Genomic DNA, 22,047 nt, shown 5'->3' with positions numbered 1-22,047 from the left:
GCCCGGCCATGCCGCTCCTCGCCGCCTCTGCGGGGCGCTGGGAAGTTTCCCTGGCGCTCAGGGCAGGTCCCTCCCGGCCCGGCCCAGCTCACGCCCCTCCCGGCTCCCCGCTGAGGGAGGAAGCGAGGGAGCGGGCGGCCCGCCGCCGCGGGGCCTGGCCGGCGCTGCCTGCCCATGTCACAATGGCCCTGCACCCCGGGGCTCCCCGCGTGGGGCTGAGGCGGGCTGGCCTCAGCCGCCCCCTGCCCCGGGACGCCCCAGCTGGGGGCTGAGCTCTTGCACAGCGCACGGAGGGCTCCGGAGGTGACTTTAGAGTCACACACCCCCCCCCCGCCCCAGCAGGTCTTTCCTCGGGGGCGAGTAGAGCCTAGGCTGGGATTGCTCTCCTTTTCCTTCCTCCGCTCCCTCTTCTGGGCTTGGGGATGCTTCCCCTCCAAACCGGCTGAGGTTGGGGGGCCGCTGGAGTTGGTTCAGCCGCCGGCTCTTGTGGGCTGCACCTGTTGGCTTGAGGTCGGCCTTCAGTTGTCCATGTAGGGGTCCCTCTGGGCACTGCGAGGGCTCAGGCTGTTGCTACGACGTTTCATGGACAGGCACCATGGCATCCTAGAAGAGAAGCAGAGCTGGCAGAGACCTCCAGAGATCACGTCTAGTTCAACCCCCTGCCTGAGGCAGGACCATCTCTCTCCAAACCATCCTACACAATCTAGCATCCAAACTCTTTGCCAAACCACTGTCACCACAGATACAAAACAGTGCCCTTGGGCATGACCTAACATTAGTCCCTTCTTGCCCCTCTGGCTGGGGAGGCTTTGGCTGGACCCCTGGTGACTGGGGCCATCTTCCTGTCTCTTATCTGTTCACATCTCCCAGCAGAGTGTTACTGGGCAGCATCTGCTGGTTTCTTGGACTCATTCAAAGGGCATTTGGTGCTGGCTGGTGTGCTCTGCTTGGTGCCCACCCCCTTGAAGCACTTGTTATGAACCCGTGACCCTCACTCCTGTCTGTTTTTACATTAGTTGTCCCAAGACCTCTGTTGTTGCATACTTAGTAACCCTCTCTAATGACAGAGGGAACTAGCCATTTCTGTGTGGGCCCATGCCCACATTTCTTCAGATGCCAAATAGGCCTGTCTGTTTGGGTACCACTGCACTCAGGACTGGGCATCTCCTGGTATTTACATCTGTTTGTCACTGGAAAAGAATTCTGTTAAACTTCAAACTTCTGTTTGTGTGGAGATAAAGTATCCTATAAACCTACCTAATCTTTACTTTCAACACTTCTTTCACCATTCCTCTCAGTTTGTGGCACAAGAACTTACTGGAACTCTATTAACAAGGAAACCATTTCAAATGTGAATCAATCCTTTGGGCTCCTGACTGTTCCCAGCTTCTCCATGGAAAGGTCCCATAGTGTTGGACTAGTTGCAGAATATATTGTTTGTTTCTTATCAGCAAGACACTGCATCTAAAAGGTCTCTGCACCACTGTGTTTTTTAAGATCTGTTCTTAAAAAACAATTAGCTGTAGAGTTATGTAACACCAGAACAGACTATCATTTACTATCCATGGAGATGTGTAATATCATACAGAGTGTTTATGCCCAAAGTTGCACATGGCCAGGAATTGCAGTCACAGGCACAAAAGGATAAGGAACACTGAAAAGCAGTGCTGAAGTGAGCAGGGAGTGTAGATGTACAAAAATTGTGAGAGAGAATGTAGTTGTCCAATAACCACAGATACAAGACTCTTGCTCTGATCAAAAACAGGTGTGTATGGAAAGATTTGTGTCCACCTATTTACAAGTCTTAACAGAGACTGTATTTTGTAAGGTGACTTCAAATGAGCATGGCAAGGTACAACCAAAACTCCCTCCATTTGGAGGGCAAACCTACATCTTGCTCAGAATTTTTGAATACTGGATCTGGAACTTTGTATTTAAAACAAGCAGGAGAGAGCTATAGTTGGAATATCATCAGGAGAGATTTTCAACAGGAGATGCTGGTTTTATAAAGCAGACAAAGCTATAATAAAATCCAATGGGTAGATTCTGGAGCTAGACAAAATGAGATTGGAAGTAAGGTACAAATTTTAAGTGAAGGTTAATGAATATGAATTTGCCATGACATCTAGTGGAAGAGAAATGCACGTGACCAGATTTATGGATACAGGAGACATGCAGACTAATTTATTGCTGGTGGAGCTATTTAAATCAAAGGAGATCCTCAGAAATTAGTCCAATCCCAAGACCGCAGGGATGGAGAGATCTACTGAGACCGGCAGATTAAGATGGTAAATGTAATTAATTGGCAGGTACAGATAAGGGCTCTGCACTAAATTGAACATGAAACCAGGGAAGGAACCCTGGTGTTCATCTCCAAAAGCAAAATCCATTGCTATTGACAGGAGAAACTCTATTCAGCAGAATATGACTATGCCACTCATCTGGCCCCATATGGAGATACCAACTTTATAATATGGCAGCATATTACACCAGATTTGCCATGCTTCACTTCCTGAATGATTGGACATTCAGGGTGTGCAGATATGTGAGAATGCAGCAATGTGATGACAGAGATAGCAGATATGCTGAATTCATACATATTTTGTAAATGTCAAGTTCTAAAAAGACCCAATTCAAAAAGAAAAAATATTAATAATACACTAGTGCACCAATGGGAGAATATCCCTTCACTCAGCCACTTAGGGCGCTGACGGAAGTGACATTTGTCACATGATCAGCCCCTTGAAAGCACTCTATAGCCATCCCCTGACAGAAGAGAACGGCTGCAGAGCGCTTAAAAAGTGCCCAATCGCACAACAAATTAACCCTCATTACATGAGGGTTCAGATGAAGGCGCTCCAAAGTGGAGCACCTTCATTAACTTCTGTCTGATCGGGGCTGGGCTGATGCAGCCATCCCCGTCCGCAGTGCTGGCAGCACGATGGGAGGGGGAGAAGGGAGGGGATGGAGCTCTGGGCTGGGGTTTGCCCAACCTGTGCTTGGGAGGGGTGGGATGGATTGGAGCTCCCCCCTGAGGCAGGGGGGAGCTCCAATCCACCTGTCCCCCCTCCAGCACAAGCTGGGCAAACCTTCCCTTCTCCCCCTCCCATCACACAGACAGCACCAGCCCTGGTAGTGCTGTAACTCATGTTGCTTTGTGTGAAGCACCATGAGTTACAGCAGGGAGCTGCACTTTGGTCTGCATGCTTAGACTAACCTACCAAAAAGTGAAGCAAAAGTGTAAAGCAAAAGTTTCTCCCTCTTCCCAGCTCCCCCTGCACCACCTCCCAGCAAGCTGCAGATCACTTTTTGGGTGGAAACGGGTATCAACTGATGTCTCATGTCTGCTGCCATAAAACCTTTTATGACAAGTTTGTTAGCATATAGATGTCATTACCCTTCGTCATGCCACATCAAAGGAAAATCAGTGACACAACAAAAGCAAGTAATAGACTCTGCCACTTTTTGCAGCAGACACCTGTTAGCTCTGTGGTGGGAGAGTAGGAGCAACCTGAGCTGCTGCTTCTCTCCAGCCACCCCAGGCAGGTGCTCCAGAGAAGGTCAGACTGCCTGTCCATAAGTGTAGAAAGTGGGGTGAACACCTCAGTCCTTGTCCTACACCATTAAGAGAGCGGGAACAAAAGGCAGCACATTTCATCCAATGAAGTGGACAGTAGAAATAGCACAGCTGATCCACTTAATTTAGCAACATTTCTAGCCTTTAAGACAAACCATCTGTGAATTAATTGCCTTGTTTTTTCATTATCACCAGAATCTAGCCTCTTCCAGTAGCAGCTCAACCATTATAACCCAGGGAGGAAAAGTCATTTTAAAATGTTAATCTGAGTCCAATATTAAATCAGTTTAGTTGATCTGATACCTATAGCTGATTGCTTACACACACCATGCTGTTCTGTGCTCTTTACTTCCTGCTCCTAAGTGTAGGGGCTTTACATAGGTTAAGCCATTTCCTTGATGCCTGCAGTCCCTACTGATTTTATACTTCTTTGAATCTTTGCACTTTAGCTCTGTTTTCTTTCAATTTTGGGGTTTCAGGGGCGGGGTTGAAAGCTTAGTTGGATTTTCCACAAAAAATATGTGATCAAGAAAAACACAAAGTTGAGCTGGGGACCAACTTTCCTTTTAGGAAAGTTTGCTTAGGAAAAAATGCTGTTGGAAAATACTGGATTGTACAACAACTACAGCAGAAAGTTTGCTATTTGACTATAGTGCTGACTGGTTATTCACCAGTGACAGAAGCAGCCCAATGGTCCACCTACAACTTGCTGTACATGAACTACAATTTGAAAGCCACTGCAGCAAAGAAAGGCATTCGGCAAAAATTTGCTTGCTAATAATTAATTTTTCAGTTAGATGCCAGTTTTCATTTATTACTCTGTACTTTAGCTACTTGTTAAAATGTATGATTAATTCAAAGTATTGACGTTAGTGAAAGGTTAAGCCAACTTAGATACAATCTAAGCACTATTCAGCTGTGAAAATTCACCCAGAAGTTGAAATAAAATTTACTGAGATTTATTAAATACATTTAAGGGTTTTTTTGCTTTGTTTTAACTTCTGCTTTGCTGCTGTTTTAACTTCTAGTTTTGTGGCCAAGGTGAAATGGATACATTTCCTGAAAGTCTATTCTTGCAGGCTCTCCAGCTTCATTTTATAAACACAAAAGATATTGACAAGCTTTAGAAACCATCCAGACTTTGGAATACCAGTAATCTCTCATGAGAACTAAAGTTATTTCCTATCGCTTGAGCTAGGTTAATTAGACTTGATGCAAACTCTCATAAATATACTGTGAGGAAAATATAAAAGAAACGTTTTGAAAATTAAGACTGTATCTACATAAATATTAAAAATTATTTTCAAATATATTAAAAATATTATTTCCAAATAAAAATTACAAATTAAACACCAAGTTTAAAACTGTGATAAATTAAGACTGAATTATAAAGACTTTAGGAAATAGGTTATCGAACAGCTTATCACATTTTTAAAAAATGACAAAAATATCTTTCTCTCTCAAAAATGGTTATTTTCACTTCTCCCCAGTCACGATGGAGCTGTAGGATGATTGGGCTGATGCTGCTCGGATGGACACAGCTATATTTTAGCACCATGGCAATAGGTGTGTCAGATTCACTAAAGAAAGGGCCAGTGGTAGAGAACATGCCCAGAGATCCCAATCTTTTCTTCTGCCAACTCGCTCAAAAAAATGCAAATCTCCGGCACATATGTAAGGTCTTTCACCAGATTGCTGGATTTTTCTGAGTCATATTCATGGCCCAGTTTTACAGGTAGGTGCTGGAGTTTTCTGTGGTGGCCAGTTGCAGGTACTCTAGGGTGCCTTTTCGGTAGCTGGTTACACGTGCAGGCTCATGTGCTTGGAATCCTTCCTCTTGTCTTTGTAGACACTCTGTAATCATCTTTGCCAAGTCAGCTTGCAGCCGCTGCTGATTCTCCCTAAAAATAGGAGGAGGAGAAAGATTTCAATGACTCCTCCAACACAGCTGCTATAATCCTTGGCTCCAAAGCATTTTTCTGACAATTGTATTGCACTGTTTCCTGAAGCCATTGACATTACTGTTGTAGAGTATGATCAGAATCAATTCTAGGTAGATATGGAAATACAATTCAGAATTTACTTTAGACTTCTCAATAATATGTAGTAGGGTTGGAGTGCTGTTATACGCATGAGGGTCCACAGAAAGTATGAGAATCCAGTGTTTACTGGTAATATCTTTTATTGGACCAACTGTGTAATTGGGATAGCTTTTTCCTCACAAAAAACAAGCCTTGCTTCCCAATAATATGAGCTAATGTCTCCCGTTCACAGAGCCTGTGAATTATCTTGGAATGGAAAAAAAGAGAAAAACCTTAACTGGGTGCATATCTAACTTAGATAAATGCTGATTTTATGTTAATTTCCAGTTTCAAGCATTTGCAATATTGAGCTACAGGTGGCCTTTAATAATAGAGATATTGAACATTAGGGTTGCCACCCTTTTTTTTCCACAGAGGATAAATATAGAAGTATATGTATACAAAATACAAAATTATAATAAACTGTATGTATATGCTATACATATAAAATATGTGTTACACCTATAACATATCTGTGTGCTAAGGCAAAAACATTACAGATAGCAACAGAATGGATCTGAGGGGTACCTTCAAAATACAACTGCCCTGGCAAAGTGCTCAAGCCTAATCCTGCCTCTCTCTAGTCTCTTTTTTTAACTGTATTTAGGTTTTAAAAGCACAGTAGTTAAAACAGAAATATAATAAAGAAGCTAGCAGTGTCTCTTGCTCAGCTCATAGGCAAATGGTAGAGAATCCATGGGATTCTTTGCTAGCCAGAAAACTCACTGGTCTCTGTTCTAGAGAAACCCCTTCAAGAGTAAGTCCTTCCTGCTTGAGGTGGGTATGAATAGATGAGCAGAGAAAATGTAGTCTCTAAACCTTATATTTATTAAAGTAACCTTCTAAATGAGGATGAGATGTAACTAAAAGCCTACCTAACTCTACAGATCACCTGAAACAATAACTAAGACATGCAAACTTCAGTTGGGCGTTGACTGAAGCTTAGCCTTCCAAAGCACATTACACTTAAAACTTGATTAACAGATTAATCATGTTTTAAGTGATGACCTGGCCACACATGCAGTCATTAAACAGTGTGTGATAAAACCAGGAATAAGTGACAAAGGTATTACACAAAATATGTGCAATAACTTTGTTGTTGGTTCCTATCATGCCTTTAAATGAATGTGTGGCCAGTGTTCCCAGCCTCCGGAGCCAGGGCTGAAAGAATGCATAGGCAAACTAGGTACATGCCCAGGGCCTTAAGTGAAGAAGGGGCTCAGTTGTGCTTATTTTACACATTATAATTATTGAGTGACAAAAGTAATATAAATATACAGTATTAAGTAGGGGCCCACGAGTTTGTTTGCTGAGGGCCCACTAAAGAGTTAATCTGGCCCTGTCAGGAGTGCACTCCCATGTGTTCCAGAGACTGGGAGCACTGGTCAGCTGATACAGAGTCCCAGCTGGAGGAGCACAGTGAGCTTCCTTAGCTGGGAGCCCTGATCAGCTGACAGAGCTCCCCACCAAAGTGCAAGGTATCCCACCCCAGTTTGGAGTTCCAGCACTGTTCAGAGCTCCCAGCCATGAGGGTACACCCAGGGTCTCCCTACGCCAGCATTATGATGTGATGGGATGTGATATATGATCCCAACAATCACACTTCTTCCCACAGATGTGTGGCATAGCAAAAGGTGTGCTTATGGGGATTGCATATCAGATCCTATCATGCATCGTGCTTTCTTTTTAACATCTGTCTGGGGCCTTAGCATTGTTGGGTTAAATGTTAATGTTGTTAACTATTTCACAACAGATAAAATCATACAGAAAAAAGGGAAAATCTGGACTTCCTATTGTAATTAGCATTTCCTTTTGGATCCAAAGTAGGTGGGGGGGGGGGGGGAATTTTTTTTTTTTTTTTTTTTTTTTAACTGACCCTTGGTACACAGTGAATCTCAACCTCTTTCCTTATGTGTCTTCAATGAATGTTTCATATCCAAGGCCCACATCCCATAAAGAACTTGACCATATACATCCCTAAGTAGATGAGGAATCCCAGAATGAATCCTATCATGAATATTTGCACGTGTCCATAAATCATTGCCAATCTGTGTCCATTATCTGCGCCCAAGTTATACCATGTAATATAATGAGCTAAAAGTGTAAGGGGAATGGTAAAAGATACAGTGAAAAGGCTTCCTTTCTCCCCATATACTGTATAAAGAGCATCTTACACAGAAGGGGGAGTTGGAAGATTATACTTCCCATCTTCCACACCCGTCAGCCAATAGGTAATCTCCGTTCCTCTACCCTAATATGATGGAGAAGAGAAAAATAGTTTAGGGATCAGACTAGCACAGTTTAAGGATTTGATTGCTAATGTATGTGATTTATTTATTTTATACTATACTTTATGACTGTTGTATTGTCTTTGCTTGCTTTAGGGAACGAGCACTCAGAGCATAGGGTGGACGTCTACCAAGATTTATAAACTGAAATAAATATTTATATCAAAACAAAGATGAGCAAATGAATAACAGTCTTGGCTTCTCTATCAACAGTCCTGCTCATTGCTCTTTCACTGAAGAGGAATGTCTTCATTATCTCAGGGCTTGTGACTTCAGATAGGTCTCTCTTGCTCACCTCGCGTTAGTCTAATAAGATAGGTAATGCTCTCGGAGATAAAATGCCTTTCAGGTAGGTTTTGTTTCTGTGTGGTTGTGGTTGGTTGTGGAGGAATGTATGAGGTGTTTGTTACCTTTAGATAAGTCTCTCCTCTCTCTTCATACTGGAACTGGCAGTCTGTCCTCTTCAAGATGGCAATAGTGGAACCACTTACGTGAATCCGTAAAGCTAGAAATAAACAAACAGCACATGCTCAGCTCAGAAGCTTAATGCAAAATCATGTACATCGCCTGTGTAAGTCTATGCAAGGGCAGCAGCTTTTCTAATTGGCCCTGATACCTTCAGACAAATTCTGTGGGTAAAATGGTAAGAAACTTAATAGTCTATTTCTATACTAAAAATGCTATTAAACCATAGCAGTGTGATATCTGGAGATAGAGCAAAGCAATTAAATAAAAGTAAGTGAAAAAAACCAAAGGCCTAAAATAGAGATGATAAAAGTATTTGCAGGGTATAAACATCAAGAAGGGAAAAGGATCGTGGAGTATAACTAGCAATAATGAGGAGACACTGAGCAAAAAGTAAAAAAGTGTAGGCTGGCTTTCAGAATTGAAGTTCTTAATGGTGAAGTTCAAATCATAGAGAAGTAGGGCTAGAAGAGACCTCCAAAGGTCATCTAGTCCAACCCCCTGCCTGAGGCAGGATCATCCCATGTAGTATCATTCCCCACTTGTAAATTATTAGACTGTGAAATATTTATATATTCAGATTGAATAATAAAAGTAATGAAGTCAACTATGCACCCTGCTGTCATTAGAAATAAATGCACTTGCATAAATCTCATTTAACATAAAATGATTATTTTAATTAAATTAAAAGAATCTTTTCCCCAGGAACTATTTGAGGAACCAGCCACTTATACCCTCCATCAATTAGAAAGCAGGTACAAGGAAGTCATACATTATCTAAGGCCAAGCTAAAAGAACAGACAGCATGAACTGATAGGTTTTTTCTATCTTTAAACTGCTATAATGTAATGATAAAATTCTTCTCAGCTGGAGAAGGAATGCTGACTGCGCAGTAGCCCAATACTACTGCGCAGTAGCGTTGTGTGGCAACAACTGTGATGTACCGCTACTGTGCAGCAGTGTCACAAAAAAGATGTTCATTGGCACTTGGGTTACTGCACAGTCATTTAGTACTGGTTTATGTCTCGTGTAGATGCGGCCACTGGCTCTCAGTACAAACCAGCCTACTGCTAAATTAGAGGTGAACTTCAGTTCTTACGTAAACCCGTAGATTCCATCCGTGAAGCTGTGTTCACTGTGTCTCCAAACAGACAGTAACGAGGCATCTTAATCCCAACCACACCAGCAGCACATGGACCTGAAAACGGGGGACAGGGAAGGGAAAGAAGGCAGAAAGACTGAAACCTGAAACTCAGGAACTAATGTGCTTCCATCCTCACAATGGAAGTTCTCTTAAGGTCACATCTCAGAGATGGCACTTCTTTCAGCAGAGCATGTCCAACACCATACTATAGCACTAGATTCAGTCCTGACTGTGATTACTATCTACATCACTTCTTACACCCAAGAACGGACCAAGCCTGTCTCAATTCAGCTTGTTAGATACAATCTGAGCACAACAAAGGCTGGTAGAGATGCACAGAATTAACTGTATTTAATAAATTTCTGTACCAGTAAAAAAGCGTACCTAGTAAATATTAATTTTAGAAGTACAGGGGAGAGAAAATTTATTTCATAATGGAGGGCCTAGTGGTGATGTCCCTAAGGCCTTCTCTGTGGTTAGGTTAATTGAGTTGTTTTATCCCTTCCTTGGACTGTGGACCCTTAATGGATTACTGGCTCTCAAACCACCAAAAATATAAAGAAAACATTTCCCCAGATACTTGAGATCTTTAACTTATCCACAGCCCCTCTTTGAGTCTAATCCATTTCAATCATTAATTAAAAATGCATTCCCAAATGAAGCTTGTTCAGAAGATTTGCCTCTAACAAAGTACTGAATATTAGCCTGTTCTACAGTGTTTGGACAAGTGTGTTTAAATGTATCTAATTTTCCCTCTTGTAAGGAAGGGAGTATTTTCTAATAGCTCGGTTGAGTACAAAATGTCCCTGACTCAACCACATGAGGGACTATCGAGGGTCGGTTTGCTTAACTCCATCCTAAACTGCAAAATGAGGTGATTGCACTATCTGAAAGCAAGCCAATGGTTTATTAAAGCTGGCTCCTCTCCTTCCAACAATGGTCTTCACAGAAAGTCAGCCCACAACACACACAACCAGCTGTGCACCGTGCTATCCCACAGTCCACAAAGACTATAATTTATGAAGCATGAGCACTAAAAACCCTTGTTCACTTTCTATCTAATTATATGCTACCACCCATTACCAGAGTGAATCCCAATACGAATCCAAACAGGCAAGCCTGGTAGGTGTCTCAGTTCAAAAGTTCCCATGAAGCTAAGGATATCCAGTGCCATCATGGAGATGTCCACTGCGTGGCGATTGCCATTCCTCTTTGGTAAGCCACTCACCACCATGTAGGCATCGCCAATAGTCTCTACCTGTGGAAACAGAGTTGGAAGTCATTGTTACCAATCACTGAAAGACTCAGGTAAATCAGAGATGGAAAAGACTTATTAGGTCATCCTGTAAATGTCTTCTCTGGCTAATTCTCCCCAAACCGCAGATCTTATTGGTACCAATATGTTCATAACTGTGCACAGTGTTCTAGGTAGCACATCTTTGACTACTTGGGCAAGTGTACACAAGACACTGTACAGTAGCCAAATAATACTGCACAGTAGCACATCACAGCACTAACAGTGCTAATACACTACTGTGCAGTATTATTAGGCTACTGCGCAGTAGCATCACTTAAAAGACGTTTGCCAGAGCTACTGCACAGTAACTCCAGTTACTGTGTATTTATTTAGAACTTGATTATACAAGTACTAAATAAATGCGCAGGAATCACTGCAGTAGTGTCTCATGTAGACTCACCCCTTGTTACAGAAAACTAATTATGGAAAGCTATGTAAAACACACTAGGGAGAAGTAATCTTGGCCTCCATTTCTCCCCTTTGCCTTTACTTAGAGAACTGGTGATGAGACTTCTTGCCAAGCCCCTAACCCTATCATGCTGTCTGTGACTGCTGTGTTCCCTGATGTTTATTTAAAATTAAATTGAGGCTCTTCCCACCTTGTAAACATCATGATGATCAAGAATGTGGTCAAAGTTCTTGTAGATATCATTCAGCATATCTACCACCTCCATAGGGGTGCTGTATTTACAGAGAGTTGTGAAGCCGACAATGTCACTGAAGTAGATGGTGACTTCTTCAAACAGTTCTGGCTCTACTCCACCAGTCTCCTTCAAAGATTTTACCACTGGCCTATGTGACAGGGAGAGGGGAAACAGATAAATATGCCTTTTGCTTGAGAGGATTTTTTTTCACACAAACACTAACAGCATCACTGCTTAGTGGAGATGATATGCCAAATGATTCACTGAAAATTAGTACAGTATAATAATTTATATTTCTAAAATTACTTTTATCCAGGGAGCTTGAAGCACTCAAGCAATATTAGTTCATTACATTAATTAAGGAAATCTTACCAAAGCTATGTGAATTAGTGAAGAACAAAGGCACATCACAGGCCATAGAGAGGAAGATGGTGTCAAAATTAAAATTAGAATTCAGGAGTTTGATTCCCAGTTCTGTGCTCAAGCCATTAGCCACACTTTTTTTCTCAATGAGTTAAGGACATGGTATTTTTTTATTTCTTCCAATGGAAAAATTAATTGTAGCCTGATATGAATATTTTCTCACTATGATTGTTAGAAGTAATATCACTATGTTCTGAGTATCATGAAAGGAAGATTAGTTATCATGACACCTGATATTTATTCAAAGGAATTAAATTCTTCTTTATGAAGACTATAGGACAGGAGAGACGTAGGGTTAATCAGGCCTTCTGGGGATGAAAAGGACCTGGAAAATTCAATTGCTGCAAGATGAGCTGCTCCTTGTCTTCTGAGACAATAAGAGATTCATAGACCCCCATAGCCAAAAGGAACCACTATGCTCATCTTTTCTGACCTCCTGTAGATACAGGTACAGAATTTTTCCTAAAAGCTGTTATGAACCAGTTCCCCATCACTGATCACTTTTAAAACAAATTTTAATTCGGATAAAACATAAAACCAATACCCTGACCACTTAGACGCATGAAGGTCCAGACTTCAAAATGGACTTTATCTGACAAACATTGAAAATATAAACTCCATATTTTCAAAAATATATCTTCAAAACTTGGGAAAGAAACCATACATGTTGTTTTTCCTATATGGCACACACAAAAGTGGTCCACACACTTTTTATGCCAACAAAAGGAAGCATCTTTAATCAGAGAGATAAAGCCCAACCTATTTGCATTGGCAAATGAGAAAAGGAAGGAAAGGGGAGACATGTAGGCTGCAAATACCTAGAACTGCAGCATCAAACTTGTCTGGCCCTATGGGCCAGATGAGTGGTGTGGAATTGGTCCACAGGATAAATGAGTGGTGCAGGACCAGCCTCTTGGGCCAAATTGAGCCCATGGACAACCCCCCCCCCCAGTTGCCCCCCCGCCCCCCCCCCCCCCCCCCGCCCCCTTTTCCAGTCTGGAACCTGGAGGGAAGAACTTCAGCATCTAAGACACTTAGCTGCCACAATGGGAACAAATCACACTAACAAACCAGACTTCTTCCCACAGTGCTACAGGGTCTGCAGTGCCCCGCTCTCACCCAGGCACTTGGCTACAGCCACAGGAAGGTCCCCCCATCAAGGCTGCTAGTTGGAAGATGCAGCTCTGTGGGCCACATCCAGCCTGTGAACCACATATCTGACACCCCTGACCAAGAACGGGACAAAAAAAACACATCAGTGGACAAGTAAACAAACCAAGATTTTGGTGACAGTCCAAAAACGTGATGAGTCATCTTCCAGCTCAGCAAGACAGCCTTAGGGAAAATGGCACCCTAGGTGAATTTGTATTTTGGTGCCCTTTCTTTGTATTTTGGCACCCTTTTCTTGGTGAGCTTGTAGACTCCCATGATGCACCTTTGCCTGAACTCTGATCCCAGCTCTTGTTCCCTTTTCCTGAGCTCTTAGTATTCATTCTGGCTTCTAAGCCTTGCCTTGATCCTGACTGTGACTCTCGGGCCTTATTCTGGCATGATCTGTAGCTTCCTGATTCTGGTTCTCAAACCTAAAATAGCTTTCTGTTGTTTGATTCTGGCTTTCTGACCTTGGCTTGTTCCTGACCTGCTCTGGCTTAATATCCGGGCTAAGGCTCAGCCACAATCTCCAGACTCTGGCTATGACCCTGGGTTCCCGGCCCTGGCACTGCACCCACCCTTCTTGCAATACAAGGGCACTTGGAGTGTCATATACATTATACCCCTGACACCAGCATGTCTGGCTTTAAGATCCATTGAGGTTTTTGTAGTGATTATTGGATTTAATAAATGCAGGCATACAATGAATGAAAAGAGCTAAACAACACATTTTAATTGTGAAGCACTAGGCATCCTCTGTAAACTCTTTCTCTCTCTCTACCTACCTTAACTGAGGAACCATCTCCCAATACCCAACTTCTGTAGTCTTCTAAGTAAGGGATTGTGTCTAAAATGTAACTTCTGTCACTAGAATTCTGAGCTCTCATTTAGATCTTAACCTCTTTGGGATGAAAATGCTAGACTTCTTAAATCACTTGCATCGCTTAGGCCACCCTATCCATAACTGAGAAAAATTAAAGACAATGCTGGATTCAAGAAGTCAGCCTCCTCAAAAGACTGCCATGTAAGGCTTGGGAGTTGTGTGCATTGATGAGGAAAAGATTTGTTTTCTTCAGTTTATGTCCAGTCTGCCTATGCACTTGACAGAACCCAGTTTTCAGTGCTCTTTGCACATGCGCACACATACATGAACATGTACACTTTCTCCAAATATCTTACTTTGGATAGGAGGTGTTTGGCCTGGTGTCCTGGTTATGGAGCAATTAAACTAATTATATTTTGCCTCCCTTAATTGTTTTCCTTTTTCAGTTAGCAATGATCTTCTGGCATTGCCCATTTCCTAATGGGTATATCTGCTGTTGAAACTGCTGCTGTATACTACTACACTTCTGGGGAAGATGAACTGATTCCTATAGCTATCCTTTGTAAAATGTATTAGACCCTTTAAGATCCTAAGAGATGGAAAAGCTAAAAAGTTATAAAGCACAAAGTCAAATGGACTGTTCTCCTGCTTGTGTCAGGGAACTGAATATCTGAAAAAATGGGCACAAAAGTAAATATTATTTCTGTTTGTGAAACATTTGCTCCCTCTTCTCCCATAGACTTTATTCCAGGAAGCTAGCTTTAAATCCATCTATCCATCAGGGGCATCACCATCCTCTTCCTGGTAGGCGAGGGCTGAGGTGGGCTAGACAAAAACTTGGCGGGGGGGGTCTGTACTATACATCTTCTGGCCAATCTTACTTATTCGGCTTTTTTAACAATACCTACTGAGATGTGTTTTATCTATGTTATCTACAAAAGAAGAATAAAAATATATACTGTATACAAGCAGATTGGGCTGTGCTGGGTCAGGAGCACTGTGCCTCTGCAAGCTGTGGGTGGGAGCAGGGCAGGCTCAGCTGCATGGGGTGGGTGGTAGTGGCCTGGGAGAGATGCAGAGGGCTTGGACAGGGGTGGTGCTGGGAGGGGTCACTACAGGGGGAGCTAAGGTGAATTTTGAAGTGGCTATACCCCCCAAGCCCCCTCCCCCAGCACCATCCCTGCTGTCCATCTACTAGCATTTATAATGACTGCATGAACTCTGGGACTCTCTGAATGAGCAAGCTATTGGCAAGTTTTTTAGCTTTTTCTGTGCCCACACTGCACTTACAGATCCCTCTGTGGCATCCATCTTTATGTCTTCCAGATGTGACTGATGCATAAAAGAGGGCTGGTTTAGCCAGTTCCAGGCAAACAAACCTCTTAAATGTGATTAACAATCAAATAAGTCCTTTAACATTATGGGTCAGAGCAGTACACCACAAATGTGAAAATGCTCAAATGTGAGACACATTTAAATAGTACTTACAGACCCAACATTACAAATCAAATGAATCAGGAAGCCCTTACCGCAGTACCAGCCTTTTTCACCCAAACACAATTTGCAGATATCTAAAGATATTTTACAATGTCTCCCTAATTCCACCCCCCCTTTACTCAAAATCACTACACTTTAAATATAGATCAACCTAGTTTTAACTTCCTGTCTGTATTTCCTAGTCAAGACTGATTTAGCAGGTTGCCTTCAGTTTAATTTTAACCATGTGCTTAAGTGCTCTGCCTAACTGAATCTTATGACCTGTATGGTGGATCAAAGCAACTCCTGGGCAGCTGACAAACTGCTGAAAGTCTGAGACTCATTTTGTATAAAGAATCCATGGTTTCTCTCTATGTTATCCACTGTTCTCAAATGTCCAGCAGTCAAAAGAGGTACAGAGGGTCTGGGAATCCCCTACATTTGCCTTTGTTTGAGCAGGATAAATGAAAGAATTAATAAAGAGATGGGGTGGAAGTAGGCTTTAATCTTCTCATACAAAGAAAGATAGGGCAATCATTTTGTATTTTTCTAGAGCTATTCATCCTGAAGGATCCCAAAGTACTTCATACACTGTTAATATCAGGATAACTTTCTCTACTATTTAAATGATTTCTTTTCTTGATCAGGATACAGCAGCTGTTTTAACAACATCTATTACATACACCGAGGCTGGGACACTACTCACATGAACAGTGCTGTTTAGTTAAGTTTACATAGTTACTTTAATTTATAAATTTAATATCACCAGACCCACATTCAAAGCCCTGGGAGCCCTCATGAAAAATCAAAACTTAGTGTTTTGAAGACCATTTTTACTTATATTTAAATTAATTGTTCTAAAGATAACAGGGGCATGAACCTGAGTAGCAAGGTCTACTTGCAGCTAAAAGTAATTATGCCATTCATCTCACCAGGATGAATTTTGCCTAAGACTAAAGCCTCTGCATCCAGGAACAGGCTTCAGTCCAAAAAAACCACAAAAGTACAAACATGGCCTTCCCTCCATCTGACGATTGGAAATGATCTTTGCAAATGCTTTTGATAGCTGCCCTCAACCCACTAACTTAACCTCAATCTTATTTTATCTATGCAAAGCACAGACAACTAGCACTCAGCCACACCCCAGCTTCCAACAGGCAAATCTTACTGTTCCTCCTACTTTGCCAGCCACAAAACTGTAAGAATCCTTAATGTCACAATCAATCTAATTCACCACACAACTTCCTCCATAAGTGGGGGAGCAGTCAGTAACCGTACTTGCTTAATCTCTTGCAACTCATCTATAAACCACAGTGGTCTAATAAGAAGGGGAAATTGCAGAAAAATGCTTAGGCAATACAGTCCTAACAGCTGTGAATAAAAAAAATCCAAATGAGCAAAGTTTCACTTGGCCATTAATGTTATGTCTATGGGAAAAACATCATTCAACTAGTCCTTTATAACAAAAACCCTGAAGGGACAAAAGTGTCCCAACTAAGAAAATTGTCAGTAACTATAACGACATGGGATCTCTAATTAGCAGAAAGGTCCATGGCCTGAATTTTATGGCATGTCTGAAAGGTGAAAACATAAATCATAGGTAATGAAAAAATGAAAAGGGCTAAATTATACCCTTATTCACCTGCTTATCAATGACAGAATAAGCTGATCCATTGTCTCTGACTTGACTCTATGGAGGCAAATGCTGTGAAGTGTTATCATTTAGTCTATGAAGCAAGTGCTATTCGTGCCTTGATAGTCTGTGAGTGTCAAGCCTCCCACAATGAGTAAGATCCATAACTGGGCCTCACAATTAATGTTCAGTAGGGCTGGGCAAAGCTTTGTTCCCTGATTTGATCTGGCAGAGATTCGGCCTGATTCGGTGGCTGAATCTCTGAATCTGAATCGAATCAAAGTACCCTTTAATCTCTCTGAATCGAATTGGAACCCTCTGAGTCAATTCGGAGAGATTTGGAAAGAATCGGCAATTTGGACATAGACACAGCTTTAAATGATTTTTCTACATACCTCTAGGTAGCAGGCAACTCATGAACACTGCAATGCTGGGGCACATGGAGTGTCCCACAGAAGTACGGGGGGGGTCCCCAGAGCATTCGGCAGCAGACCCAGAAGTGGACCAGAAGCACTTCTAGCCCACATCAGCGTCCACCAGGGAGTGAGCAGGGGGGTCCCCCTGCAGCCCCCTAGCTAGACGACTGGTCCCTCTTGGGTCTGGGAGGGCACCCAAGGTCCCCCCGCAGCCAATCTCTGAGCTGGGAGACGTAGGGGGCCCCCCTGTGCATTCCCCGGCAGACCCAGGAGTGGACCAGAAGTACTTCCAGTCCACTTCCGGGTTCGCCACCAAGCACATGGAGGGCTCCCGCACTCCTGTGGGATGCTCCATGTGCCCCAGCATCACAGCGTTCACAAGCCGTGCTGGTACCTCAAGGTATGTAGAAAAAACTTTTAAAGCTATGTCTATGTCCAAATCACTGATTCTCTGAATCAGCATCGAATCTTCAGTTCGGATTCAGCCAAATCAAATCAGGGACAGTGATCCAAATCAACAAATCAAATAACTGTCCCCGATTTAGGCCGAATCCAAATCTAATAGGGCCTGCTTCGCACACCCGTAATATTTAGTACCTACCCCTGGTCAGCACTCACCCTGGGAGCAGCATGAAGTTAAGCTTATCTGCTCTATCCCGCTCTGCCTTGTATAGCTCTGTTCTCTCCTCCACCAAGTGCTCCAGGTTCCGGGAGTATAGCTGTAGACGTCGGATTAAAGTATCCATGTAGCTTTCATTGGTCTGGCTATGGTAGTTACTGGAAACAGTGGAGGGGAAAAGATGGAGATAAAGACAAAAATAAATAATAGAAGATTATTTCAGCATCTAGTTCCCAAAGTCTCCCAATGCTTACTAGTAAAGAGTTTATGTTCAGTCTTGAAGGCCTGTGGCCCATATTGGTCCCCCACATTTGTAATTTCCCAGCACCCCCAAATGACTTGATCTTGCTAATGTATTCAATTCCAGGTTACCCAAAATAACCTGCAACACAAATGTATGCTGGGAAAGAGAAACTCAACTAGCCAGATTCCTAAGAGGGAGGGACAGCTGATAGAAGGCAGCAATTAGATATATTTGATATTGACTATAAAATCAAAAATGCCAGAACAATTTGCAAATGTTTGATGGCATCAACAGAGCAGTAACAAGGCCCTGGGTCAGATTCATTCATTGGATTCCACTGGTGCAACCAAACCTGGAGCCTCCTATCAGATGAATGTCAGCCAGGAGCAGAGGTACAGTAGCACAAAGCAGTGATAGCTCTGTTTCACTGCAGGCTGAGTAGATAGGCTCAGACTGTCTGAAAGATTCTGGCATTCAGATTCTTAAAAGAGATCTGGCTAGATTTTACAGTTGTCTTTCTTCCATCAAAACTTCTATTTATAATGACAGTGAAACCACCTCTGGCCTTCCTCAGGATGACCTCCCCTTTGGTAAAGCTGCCTCCAGTTACAGAATATGTGATCTCTGCTCCCCCATGTCTGTGGAGGTGAATGTAGTTCTCCTCTAGTTTGACCTCATCTGGAACATTGTGCTCCACTTCAGATACCACATTATCAGAAAAAATAAAGCTGGAGGTGGGCAGCAGAAATTGATCAGGGAGCAAATGGATTTGTAGGAAGAAGAATAAAAAGAGAGTAACAGTTTACCATGGGAAGTGTCTGAAAGCCCACTTTTTATTTAATTTACCTTTTTAAATGTCCCAAAACACTAAAAAGTGGACCAGTTAGGAACAACCCTACACTCGTCAGGTAAGAGGGCAGAATGTTCAAGTAGGATTGTTTATATTACCAAATTTAACGATTGTATAAACTCATGTAAGCTGAATCCTCTAACTACAGATAGAAAGTAGGGTAGATTTGCATCTCATATACTAACCAGTGTGTGTGTGTGTGTGTGTGTGTATTAAAAATCCTCCCATAGATCCTTTTCAAAATCCTAGATCTACCCATGGTTTTCCAGATACAAAGAAATCAGAAGCTTTATTAATATGCTATGGGCCTAGGTCTGTATTATTTAGTTTATGATCAAAGCAAAAACAAATATAATTTTATTTGAACATGTATTAATTTGCCATATCATACATTATGTATTAAAAAACACAACAAACTAAGCAAAAATAATCAAAAGATGTTGTTTAATTAGTTCTGTAGTCATTAAAGGTACATCTTTCAGATTCATAAAACAAAATCAAGCCTTCTTGAGCATCCAGACAGTGCATCCAATGCTTTGCTGGACATTTTTTGCACACCAGAGTTAATGTTTTTAGCTGGAATTAAAAACAGTCTGCAGGGCTATGAAATAGGAGCTATATTACCAGGAGCAGCTAACAAACAGCACAATTGCAGAAGAAAGAATAGCTTGATTAGTGGAACATTAAAACTATTAAAAATGGGAGAGTTGTTAGCACGTGTGGAACCAAGAGCTTAGAAGGAATCAGGTATATTATAATGAGTCATAAAGTCACATGGCCCCCTCACTGCTGCCTAACTAGAAATACTGCTGCCACTGCCAGGAAGTTAATTTTAAACTTCAGCTAGACAACGAATGAAATAGGGATACAACTGCACCTTCCCTAGATCCCCCCTATATGTGTGTATACACACACACACACACACACACACACACACACACACACACTTTGCATAGTTTATAAAGTGTAAATCTACCCTGCCTTCTACTTGTTTTCAGACTAACATGGCTAACTATGTACCCATAACTACCTAAACCTTTGGTAACCTGACCCTTTCAATAACCTCAGTTTGGTGTTATCTATACCCATATCACCTATCAGCTCAAGCCACCTAAATCTGTCATCATCTCATGCTCAGATCCATTCACTTGAGCATCATGAGCCATTATCTGACCCTTGAGTAGTCTCACCATTTAATTATTTTGATGATGTGAGTCTCTAAGGCTAGGGACAGACATTACACATAAACTGGTTTAAGTGATCAGAAACTGGTTTAAACCTGTGACAAAATAGATGTTCAGTGCACATAAACCAGTTTGAAAATGGCTGAAACCAGTTTGAGATAAACCTGATTGAATGTACATCAGACTTACATCAACATCAGACTTAAATAATTTGGGTCAAACCAGTTTATGCAATGTCTGTCCCAGACCCCTTCCTGGTTTAAGTTAAATCAGAGTCCTCCAACATCCCAGATGCTTTACAACTTTGGGCGGGGCTCTGCTCTCTGCTCCAGCCCAGCAGGGCTGACCCCACCCCTCTGCTCCCTAGCTGGAGCTCCATCTACCTGGTTTCCTCCTGCTCCCCTGCCCCTCACCTCTCCCTGCTCAAGCAGGGATTCCCGCCTCGCCCCTGCCTTACACAGACACCTCTCAACATTAGCTAGCATACCACATGCTGGCTACGGTCCGTGCTGTGGGAGATGGGACAAAGACAGACAGGACAGTGTTGGTTTAGGGCTTTTTGGAGCTGATCAACAGGTAGCTGGTAATGCCCCTCCATTCCTTCCTTGGAAAAAGTTGTTAATGAAGAGCGTGAACTAATGAGAGAGGCTGTTGTTTTGTTTGATGTGTTGATAAATGCTAACAACTCCCTGTGTAACTCCCTGTTGTGCAACTCAATGCTCTGTTATCAACAACAAGGGGGAGGGAACCCCTCCCTAACCAGAAGGTCCTTCCAGGGAGCAAGCCATGCCTCCACTCCAGTCAGCATGTGGAAGGGAAGGGAGGGCTGCTCTAGCACTCCCCCCCCAGCTTTTAGCCTGAGCCACTGCATGCACGTGCCTGCATTTCTTCAGTCCAGGGGGGATGTCTTCACGGTTACGAACCATTTTAGCCTAGCCAGGTTAGACTAACCTGCAAAGATTGAATCAATTCAGGCTTAGGCTTTTTGAATGTCTGTCCCTAGCCTAATTACCTAGTATGGCACTTTCAAAAGTTGGGTTCTCATGATCATCTCTCTTGCTCACTTGAGCGTGTTCCCTCTCTCACACACACACATACACACTCCTTTTTCTCAAAGGATGAGAGTTCCAGTAAACAAATATTTCCACTGACTAAGCCATTCTGGCATTTACAGACATACTGTATTTATAAACATCAGGTTTCCAGGTGCTGTGAGTCCAGAACATTTTACAGAACAGAGACTGTGGTGCTTACCTGAATATTTTAGCCAGACTGCTCTCAATTTTCTTGAAGTCAGGCCTTTTCTCTGAGTCTTCGTCCCAGCAACTTTTTACAAGCGTATATACCTGAGAATGTATAGTTCAAGGGAAATTCATATGAGCAATTGGCAGAGACGGTAATGGCAATGAACAGCAAAAGTAACAATCTGTTCATGAGTCAATACAGGATTCCTTTCCCATCTCTTTTGTCCAGTAACCCATTAGCATATGTGACTGATTATTCTTAGTCAGTAACTAAGACTTTCATTACTCGTATCTTACAGCAACAGTCATTTCATGTTTGCCAGTGATCAGTGGACAGCTAGTACTGATGTTCAGATAATACTGATGCTCAGTACTAACAAGCAGCATAAGCTAAATTTGAAACTAATGTCTGTAAAAGAAAGGGAAGCAAAAGATCCCAAGCCTCCAATGGGTGATGAATTGTAATTATGTATTGGCTATTTATCGG

The 22,047-nt window shown here is 42.3% G+C and overlaps 1 protein-coding gene across 2 annotated transcripts in view; it reads right to left on the bottom strand.

Moving 5' to 3' along the window:
• Positions 1-4,990: 4,990 nt before the first annotated feature.
• The window catches only part of GUCY2C (guanylate cyclase 2C), a 65,642-nt gene continuing 48,585 nt past the window's right edge, over positions 4,991-22,047 (bottom strand). For both annotated transcript variants that reach the window (XM_025204814.1, XM_025204815.1), the window contains exons 20-27: positions 21,571-21,662; positions 18,038-18,196; positions 11,452-11,644; positions 10,639-10,813; positions 9,511-9,609; positions 8,357-8,451; positions 7,833-7,909; positions 4,991-5,478 (exon numbers count right to left, since the gene is read on the bottom strand). In XM_025204814.1, coding sequence (XP_025060599.1) covers positions 5,307-5,478; positions 7,833-7,909; positions 8,357-8,451; positions 9,511-9,609; positions 10,639-10,813; positions 11,452-11,644; positions 18,038-18,196; positions 21,571-21,662 — 1,062 coding nt within the window. In that variant the 3' untranslated portion in view covers positions 4,991-5,306. The remainder of the gene's footprint in view (positions 5,479-7,832; positions 7,910-8,356; positions 8,452-9,510; positions 9,610-10,638; positions 10,814-11,451; positions 11,645-18,037; positions 18,197-21,570; positions 21,663-22,047) is intronic.

This window comes from Alligator sinensis, unplaced genomic scaffold, assembly GCF_000455745.1.
Source record: "Alligator sinensis unplaced genomic scaffold, ASM45574v1 scaffold166_1, whole genome shotgun sequence".
Lineage (NCBI taxonomy): Eukaryota > Metazoa > Chordata > Crocodylia > Alligatoridae > Alligator > Alligator sinensis.
This window is presented reverse-complemented; position numbering and strand designations above follow the sequence as displayed.